We start from the raw sequence: 10,294 nt of genomic DNA, 5'->3' as shown, positions 1-10,294 counted from the left end.
ACCAAAATTTCAATATTACTTGCACTTATAGGATTTCTTTTCAATTGATAGGATTTCTTTCTTTTCATGACATTGAAAATAAATATTAAAACAAAATTTTATTTGCCACTGGGCACAGTGGTGCATGTCTATAATCCCAGTGACTTGAGAGACTGAGGCAGGAGGATAGCAAGTTCAAACCCAGCATTAGCAACTAAGCAAGACCCTAAGCAACTTAGTGAGACCCTGTCTCAAAATAAAAAACAAAAAAGGACTAGGGATGTTGCTCAGTAGTTAAGCACCCATGGATTTAATCCCCAGTACCCAACAAAACCAAAAAAAGTTTATGTGCCAACTACTGGGGTTTCAATATAGAATGCATGCTTATATGTATAAGGTCTATTTCCAGCATGCATTATCATGTGTCCTTGAATGGATGTCAGAGAAATGAAGATATTCTTACGTTCCACGCATTTATAGGAATTTTCTCCAAAATAAGTTTTTTCATGTCTTCAAATGGACCTGAAACAAATGACAACTTAACACATTTCTTACATTCATAGGGCTTTCCTCCAGTTTTCAAAAATAACTGGAAAAACTGAAGTCTTCACCAGTTTTTTATAGCTATGGTATTTTCCTCCATTGAGTTGTTCATGCATTTGAAGGGAATTAAAGTCTGACAGCTTTAACCACATTTACATTTTTTCTCGAGTATGGGTTTTTGCATGACTTTGAAGGGAACTGTGAAATCTGAAGGCTTTGCCACACAGTTTACATTCACAGGGTGTTTCTCCAGTATGAATTCTTTCATGGCAACGAAGGGAATTGGAACTACTGAGAGCTTTACCACATTGTTTACATTCATAGCGTCTTTCTCCAGGGTGATTTCTTTCATGATATCGAAGGGAACTGGAACTACTGAAAGCTTTCCCACATTGTTTACATTCATAGGATTTTTCTCCAGTATGAGCTCTTTCATGATATTGAAGGGAACTAGAACAACTGAGAACTTTACCACACTGTTTACATTCATAGGGTTTTCCTTCAGTATGAATTCTTTCATGTTCTTGAAGGTAGTTGTGACATCGGAAGGCTTTACCACATTGTTTACATTTATAGGGTTTACATACAGTATGAGTTCTTTCATGCATTTTAAGGGAACTGGGAAATCTGAATGCTTTACCACACTGTTTGCATTCGTAGGGGTTTTCTCCAGTATGAATTCTTTCATGATATCGAAGGGAATTGGAAATAGTGAAAGCTTTACCACATTGTTTACATTCATAGGGGTTTTCTCCAGTGTGTATTCTTTCGTGATATCGAAGAGCACTAGAACAACGAAGAGTTTTACCACAGTGCCTACATTCATAGGGTTTTTCTCCAGTGTGAGTTCTTTCATGATATTGAAGGGAACTAGAACAACTGAGCACTTTACCACACTGTTTACACTCATAGGGTTTTTCTTCAGTATGAATTCTTTCATGTTCTTGAAGGTAGCTATGATGTCTGAAGGCTTTACCACATTGTTTGCATTCATAGGGTTTGTATCCACTATGAATTCTTTCATGCACTTTAAGGGAACTGGGAAACCTGAACGCTTTACCACATTGTTTACACTGATAGGACTGTTCTCTGTTATGAGTTCTTGCATGGGATCGAAGGGAGGTGGAGGAACTGAGAGCTTTACCACAATGCTTACATTGGTATGGTTTTGATTCATTGTGAGTTCTTTCATGTTCTCGAAGGTTACTGTTGCGAGTGAAGGCCTTACCACACTGTTTACATTCATAGGGTTTCTCTCCAGTGTGAGCTCTTTCATGCCGTAGAAGGGAACTTTGATATCGGAAGGCTTTACCACATTGTTTACATACACAGGGTTTTTCTATACTATGAACATTTTCATGAAGTTGAAGGGAACTGGGACAACTCAGTACTTTACCACACTGTTCATGTTCATTGAGTTTTCCTTCAATATGAGTTCTTTCATGTTCTTGAAGGTAACTGTGACTTCTGAGAGCTTTACCACATTGTTTACGCTCAAAGGACTTGTCTTCAGCATGAGTTCTTTCATGTACTCTAAGGGAATTGGAAGAACTGAGTACTTTACCACATTGTTTACATTTGTAGGTTTTTGCTTCAGTGTGAGTTCTTTCATGTATTCCAAGGGAATTGAAAGAACTAAGAACTTTACCACATTGTTTACATTTATAGGGATTTTCTTCATTATGAGATCTTCCATGTCTATGAAGGGAACTGGAACAACTCAGAGCTTTATCACATTGTTTGCATTCGTAAGATTTTTCTACACTGTGAATTCTGCCAGGGATTTGAAATGAACTAGAACAAAGAAAGGTCTTCCCACACTGCTTGTCATCAGAGGGTCTGGCTCCAGTGTGAGTTTGTTGATGTATTTGAAATGAATTGGGGGAATCAAAGACTTTCAAACACAACTCACAAGTATAAGAGCCTTTTATCCTATGGGTCACCATATGTCTTCCAACACTTCTGAGAGAAATGAAGGTTTTCCCACACTGTTCACATTTATGTGGCTTCTCTCCATATTCCTCACACTCAAGTGCCTTGTATCTGGAGTGAGATTTCAGGTGCCCCTTAAGGGATGAATGACACAGGAAAACTTTTCCACACACACTGCATTTACATGGTTTTACTCCAGCAGGAATTTTCTTGCTCTGATTAATATTTAAAGCCTGACCACCTTCTTCACTTTCACAGAGTCTCTCTACCACATAACTTCTGTAAAAAATGACAAGTGCATTAGCAAGGGTTTGACTATTATTACCTATCTATTTAATTAGTAAGTGTTGGAGTTCCATGACCCCCCAAATCAGGGAAAGTGTAGGATTTTTTCCATGGCTGAATGACTTAAAAGTAAATGGATTACATTGAAACATGAATCCCACTTAGCTATTTTCAAAACAGTGACATTCATACATGCAGGTGCTTAGTATTGTTTACAAGTGAACTGTTTTGCGAACATATTTGTTACATTTAAGTAAATATTTCTGGTGAAAACTTTCTAATGATAAATAAATTTAAAGTTATACTTATCTATTTAGTTTGTTTGTTCTTAAAATTCCCTGACATACTAGGATTCTCTCAAGGGACTTTGATTTCTCTTGTGCATGCAAATTACCTCAAATTTCTCCCATAATTTTTGTACTGATCTTCAATGTTCTGATCTTTCCATTTGTTTCCTAAAATGGGGACACAAGAATTATGACTTATTAGAAATTATTTAAAAATTGTCCAGGAATGTGCTACACACCCATAATCCCAACCAGTAAAAAGGCTAAAGCAGGAGGATTGCAAGTTTAAGGCTGGCCTGGGCAACAGTGAGACACTGTCCAAAAAAAAAAAAAAAAAATGCTGGGTGATGGATGAGTAGCTTAATGGTAAGTAGAGTGTCCTCCCTGGGTTCAATCCCAAGTACCAACAAAAAAATTATATGAAAATTATTATTACTTTCTTGGTTGAGTGTACACTATAATGATTCCTATGCCTATGCCTATGATCAACTCACCAAATTTTTCCCTTTTCACATTCCAAATCACAGAACAGCATGCATGACCAAGAAACACTTGTCCTCTAACTGACTAAGTAAAGGGATGATGTCATTCTTACCGACAGAAGCCAGGTTCCTGAAGGTTTCCAGCATTACATCCCTGTAGAGATTCTTCTGGGAAGGATCTAGCAAAGCCCATTCCTCTTGGGTAAAGTCCACAGCTACATCCTGAAAAGCCACTGAATCCTAAAACATTCCACATACATGTACAAGAGAATGAGTCCAACTGACAACACAGGATCTACACTCAATTCATAAAAGGTTCACATGATTCTATGGTTTCCAAATATACTCCATGACTTGGTCATGAGAATTCTTGTCCTTGGATGACACTCCCTTCCACACAGAAGTTCTAATTCTAGAATTGAGCTACTCAGAGAGGGAACAGCACAGTTGGAACATCCTCTTATTAGTGGGCTCAGGGAGTGAGAAGTGCTGCTAGATCACCCTAACTTGTCTTTGTAGAACTGGTTTCTGTCATAACAAAGAGTTAACATTAGCAGTCCCAAGTCTGCTCACATAGTTCAAATTTTGCTAGTATCAGGGAACTTGGAACTTGAAGTAGTTCACCAACATAAATTATAAGAGTGCTTAACTGTGCCTACATGATTTATGTAAATACTATAGTCCTTTCTGAACTCCTGTTTTCCTTCTGAATGTCTATTAATTTGTTCCATGCTCACTGTGGTACCTAGAGGATTAGACCCCACTGTGCACTGAGTCTATCGAGCTTATTACCTGGTAGACACTATTTCATGCATGTTTTAACAACTTGTCCTTTGGGAAATTGAATTCTTCCTATGTATTTACACCAAGAGAGATCATTTGGGAACTTGCAAGCACTTAACTCCAGCTAAATTTAATAAAGTACTATGAAAAATTATCATTATGTAACGATCCTAACAGAACAATTTTTAAATTTATATTGAGCATTGTCAAACCAGAATTATATCAGTGTTAAGATGACACATGTTCTTAGAAAAAACTCAATATAACCAATTTGACATCACCTCTTCCAAAACACACCTCATAAAAATCTCATAAATCTTTAAAACATACTCTTCAGTAGTCAACAAAAACTGCTTTTAATAACCTAAAAGGAAAAACAATGACCAAAGTCTTAATGTATGGCTTGCCTCACATACATTAAGGACTTTCAAATCTAATATTCAAAGCAGCCTAGTATTAGTAGAAAACAAATAGCCAAAAGGAAAGGAGTTTTCCATGAGCTGGCATAGAGTGGCACTTTAGAGCAGAGTGAGAAATCACAACCATTTTAAAACATGGGGTAAGGTAAACTGGTCTCTACTTGAAAAAAAATACATTGCATTTCCAGTTATTCCATGGACAATGTGATCAGCCTAGAACACATTCAGAAATCAAAGACAAATATTTCTTGAGTGGAATAGATAGGATATTTCATACATATTTGATATATAATATATATAGTGAAGAGTGGGAGATTTTCCATGCATATTTTTATATTTATGTTTTGAAGAATGGAAAGTTTTGTAGTCAGCACATACTGGCTACTCCCTACAATTGAACTGAATCAACAGTTGTGCAGCTGTACAATGAGAAAGGGGAGCAGAGGGCAAGTTCTGAATTCCAACTCAAGAGTCAGTGAGCGGTTGAGGAACAGGAACACTGGTTGTTTAGAATTATGAAAGAGTTTAAAAAAGAAGAAAGAGAAATAGACTTCCATCAGTGCTGAGCACATGGCTGCTCCATGAGGGAAGGGAAACTCCTCTCCAGAGAGCTGGAAAAGAGAAGAATCTTAAAGATTTCAAGAAAGGCCACCTCTAGGTCTGGGGCTGTAGCTCACACATATGAGGCACCAGGTTCAATCCTCAGCACCACAAAAAAAATAAATAAGCAAAATAAAGGTATTGTGTCCATATATAACTAAAAATATTTTTAAAACAAGAAAAGGCCAACTCTACTATCAGGCATATATGCAGTTTGAGCAGAACAAAGATTTAAATACAGCCGAACAATAATGATGTGGCTGAATAGCATACCTGCATTCCCAGATATTTTCGTCTGGACTCATTGAGAGCTGAGAAGAGGATACTCTTAAAAGCGACATCACTGTCTAGGTTGCATGAGAGATGAGAAATCCCTGCATGGTTTTGTTTGTTTGTTTGGTTTTTTTTTTTGTTGTTGTTGTTGTTGTTGTTGTTTGTTTGTTTGTTTTGTCCTCTCTCTTTTTTTCTCTTATTTTTTGAATCCCCAAGACCCAACAACCTCATGCTAATTTCTCCCTCCCCCTAATTTGGTTAATGTGTGCCCAATCCAAAAATCATCTGAGGATCAGGAATGGGACTATGGCATGAACCCACTGGGAGCTCTAATCTGTGAAAGGCTGATGATGGGACTTCTGAAACTGGCAGTTTGGGTTTTACACAGGACTATACACACCAGTTGCACTTTGGGACAATTTAATCTGTCCAGATCTCACGCAGTGGAATTTGTCATGGGACTTTCAGAGCCATCTGGGTTTCACAGGATAGGGCAAGAGTAGTAGGATATTCACAGGGGTACAGGTGTCTACACCTGTTGCAGTCACTGGGATTCATCATGTGAAACTTTCAGAGTCACCCTAATATCCCTGGGGAAGGAAACAGCAAAGTGAGTTGTTAGTCCCAGGGATATAGGTGTGCACACACACTTGCCAAAGCTGCTGGGTATTCATCACATGGACTTTTAGCTGCTGGGTACTCATCCTTCTTCCTATACTCTATTCCTCTTATTTCCCCCCTTCCTTTTCTCTCTCATCACTTTTCCTTCGGTCTCTCTTACTTCCCTCCCATTTTTCCTATTTATTTTGTTTGGGTTTGTTTTCGTTTTTTTGGTTTACTGTTTCTTTGACTTATATGTTCTTTCTTTTTTCTTCGAAGTAAAGAATTTATTCATTTCAGCTTTCTCTTCTTTTTCTTCTATACTCTCACTCAACCTTTTTTCTGCTACTTGCTTTTTCTTCTTCTGCCTCTTTTCCTTCCCCAATTTTTTTCCTTTACTTTTCCCTTTATACCTCTTCTTCTTTCTCTTTTGTTTTCATACCCTACATGTATATTGATTTTAATTTTTTTAGCCTATTACAGGTTATTACTCCAGTTTCTAATTCTGGACTATAGAGTTATAGAAAATGTTCTTAATAAGTATTTATGGTATATTAGTATACACTTAGCTTTCAAGTAATGACAGTTGCAATGTAGGGCCAGGAATTGATCAAAGGATAGTGAACATGTTCAGCGGGTCCTTTGACAGAAATAGATCCCTGGCTCCAGACACATAGTAAAGAGAAAGCGGTTTACTAAAGAGACTTCCATAAAACAGTAGGGGGGAGTCATTCATTCAAGCAGATTGAATGGACTGACCATTGTTTTGTTAGGGCATGAATACATTGTTTCAAGCCCTCCTGGACTTCCATGTTTCTGTTGAGAAATCTGATGTTATCCTCATTCATTTTCCTGTAATTGTGAACTGGTGTGTCTCTCTTATAGCCTTTAAAATTCTTTCTTTGGTCTGGATTTTATGGGGTTCCAATTGGATATAAATTTCAATACATCAATATTGAAATACAGGAAACATGAGAAAACCAGGAAATAGGATGCCTCTAAAGGCATATAACTCCCTAATAAGTGAATCCATAGATGTCCAAGTGGATAAAATCCCAAAGAATTCAAAAACTTAATAGTTAAAATAATCAATTAATTAAAAGAAGCTCAAAGAATGAATAACGGTAGGAAAATATGGGATATGAAAGAGTATTTCAATAAAGAGAGAAATTCTGAAGAAGAATCAAACAGAAATATTGAAAATGAAAGAATAAAAAGTCTCTCCACTAGATTGGATCCATTTCAATCCACTGGGATGCATTTAAATCCATTTAATCCACTAGATTGGGTCAATTTCAAAGTAGAAATCTCCTCTATTTCTTGGTGTGATCCATTCATTGCTCAAAAGTGTATTGTTCATCTGGGACTGGTAGCACACACCTGTAATTCCAGCAATTTAGAAGGCTGAGGCAGGAAGATTGCAGGTTTGAGGCCAGCCTCAGCAACAATACCAAAAGTTGGTTCTTCAAAAATATTAATAAAATCATTAAACCTACAGCTAAGGCAAAAAAAATGAAAGAGGGAACATCACTACTGATTCCATGGATATTAAAGAAGATCATAAAGGAATATTATGAAATTTCATGACCACAAATTTGGTAACTTAGATGAAAGGGGCAAATTCTTTGAAAGGAACAACCTATCAAAAGGCACATGAGGAGAAATAACAATATGAATCTGTATTAATAAATTGAATCAATGACTAGTAATACTCCAAAAAAGGAAGAACTAGGCCCAGATGATCTCACTGGTAAATTCTTCCAAACATTGAGGGAAAAATTGATACCTGTTCTCCAGAATCCCTTCCACAAAATAAAAGCAGAATAAACACTTTCTAATTAATGCAATAAGGCTAACATTACCCTACAACAACCCAAGACAGAGACATTACAAAAAAGGAAAACTACAGAAGATAGATGTAAAAATCCTCAACAAATGTTAACAGATTGAATCTTAAAATGTAATCTCAGGGACTCCCAGGCTGAAGCAGGAGGATCACAAGTTCAAAGCCAGCCTCCACAACTTAGACCATATCTTCAAAAAAATAATAATAATAATAATAAAATGGTTTGGGAACATAACTCAGTGGTAGAAGGCCCTAGGTTCAATTCCCACCATTCAAAAAGTAAAAATTAAAAAATCAATTAATGACCCATCACATAAACAAACTAAATAACAAAATTCATATGATCATACCAGTAATTGCAAAGAATCACACAGCAAGAAAAGAGAGGGAAGGTGAACCATTAAAATTGAGAAGGAAAAAAACTGTCCATAGATGACACAACTGTCTATGTAGAAAATTCCAAAATCAACAAAAAACTCAAGAACCTAATAAGATGATATAGCAAAGTTATAGAATATGAGATTAATATACAAAAGGCTATCATTTTCCTGCATAACAGCAATGAATAACTGAATTTGAAATTAAAAATACAGCACCACTACACAGCACCCCTTACATAGCACCAACAATAAAAAGAGGAATATTTTTATATAAGTCTAACAAAGACCTATATGACAAAAACTATAAATTTCTAGTACAAATATGGAATAACCAAATAAATGGAGAGATATTCCATGATCATAGATAGGACACCTCAATATTATTAAAATGTCAGTTCTCCATTTTAACTATGAATTCAACACAATCCCAATAAAAACACTGACAAGTTAGGTTACCAATAACCCAAAAAAAAAAAAAAAAAAAATCTAAAGGTTGGATGGAAAGGCAAACAAAACAAAAGAAAAAACAGAATGGTCAAAACAATATTGAAGAATAAAAAGTACACAGGATTGACAGGATTGACCTAACTTTAAAACTTAATATAAAACTACAATAATCAAGAGGAAAGAATAAACATAGTTCGACCAAACAGAAAACCCAAAAATAAACCCACAAAAATTGGTCAATTGATCTTTGACAAAAGAGCAAAGGAAATTCAATGATGAAAATATGGTCCTTTCAACAAATAATACTGGACCACCCGGACATCCATATGCAAAGAAATACAGGAGACACACACTTAAACGCAAAGTGGATAGTAAATCTAAATGTAAAATGCAAAGTTTAGAACTTCTAGGAGACAACATCCAGAAGCAAAACGACCTTGAGTTTGGCAAGCAATTTTCAGGATCTAAAAGCAGGATCTGTGGATGAGAAACTGTTAACCTGGACTTCACCTGAATTTCGGTTTTTCAAAAGACAGAGCCTCCCCGGTCCTCACCGCACAGTCCAGGGAGACGCGGGCTGCGGGCACATTGCTGCCCGACTGCGCTCCGGGGCTCCGGGACCCCGGGCGGGCCCAAGCGGCCGCGGTGGGACCGCAGAGGGCGGGGGGGGGGATCCTCCAGCCACCCCGGGCCAGGGGGACCGAGGCCAGCGGCGCAGGCGGCGGCCGCGGCCGCAAACTCCGGAGCTGAAGCGGGGAGGCCGGCCCTGCCACAAGCGGTTTCCGCCGGTTCCAACCAGCCTGTCTTCCCTGGTCTCAGAACACGGGATTCCCACTCACCATTTCCCAGCTTCTGGAGTCCCTAACGTCCTCCCTAAGGCTCCTGCGGTCATCCGAGGTGTCGCCGCCAACAAAAGCTGAGGCCGGGTTCCCAGCCTAGCGGCGGCAGAAACCACAACCTCACGGTTCAGAGAGCAAGCATGGCCCCGCCCCTGAGAGCCTGATTGGCTAGTGACCCAGTGCCCACCCCACTGAGTGACAGGAGAAGCGATCTTGTGGTTGAGTGGAATTGACAGGATCAGGACGTCAGAGCCCTTGCCAATTCCCGGCTGCCTCCCCAGGGACGGTCCTGGCCCAGTCTGGGTCATAATTGCATTTGAGCAGAACTTGTTCGCAGCTTCCCAGACCATGCCCGGTATCGTCTTGTACTTCTTGTTGTTCCGAAGTCACAGGCTCATCATGCAATGGAGCAATACGTTTACCAGACCACAATGGACCAGACTAGGACAGGAAGGATGATTGGATGTCCTCCAGGGATCAGAAATTTGGGATGAAGTATGCCAAGAATCGTTTACAACTTATCTGTCGGTAAACATTTTCAGTTAAAAAAAAAAAATGAAACAGGGGCTGGGGTTGTGGATCAAGCGGTAGCGCGCTCG

General features: G+C 38.3%; 1 protein-coding gene across 1 annotated transcript; it reads right to left on the bottom strand.

Moving 5' to 3' along the window:
- Window positions 1-202: 202 nt before the first annotated feature.
- LOC107145075 (zinc finger protein 709) lies at window positions 203-9,852 on the bottom strand. The gene is made up of 4 exons (XM_015488909.2): window positions 9,696-9,852; window positions 3,622-3,748; window positions 3,134-3,194; window positions 203-2,733 (listed from the first exon to the last, which is right to left on the bottom strand). Exons 1-4 carry the CDS (start codon window positions 9,696-9,698, stop codon window positions 675-677), a joined length of 2,250 nt encoding a protein of 749 aa, XP_015344395.2. The 5' UTR covers window positions 9,699-9,852; the 3' UTR covers window positions 203-674.
- Between the last annotated feature and the right edge of the window lie 442 nt (window positions 9,853-10,294).

Source organism: Marmota marmota, unplaced genomic scaffold (genome assembly GCF_001458135.2).
Source record: "Marmota marmota marmota unplaced genomic scaffold, marMar, whole genome shotgun sequence".
In the NCBI taxonomy this organism is placed as follows: Eukaryota; Metazoa; Chordata; class Mammalia; order Rodentia; family Sciuridae; genus Marmota; species Marmota marmota.
The sequence above is the reverse complement of the archived record's forward strand: the minus strand, read 5'-3'. Positions and strand labels throughout refer to the sequence as shown.

Bases quoted from the DNA above. Each gene is read 5' to 3' on its own strand.
- LOC107145075 (XM_015488909.2), bottom strand. The intron at 3,195-3,621 runs GTAAGAATGACA...TCCCCATTTTAG, and splicing joins CAGGAACCTGGCTTCTGTCG to GAAACAAATGGAAAGATCAG. The intron at 2,734-3,133 runs GTAATTTGCATG...CATTTTTTACAG, and splicing joins AATTATGGGAGAAATTTGAG to AAGTTATGTGGTAGAGAGAC.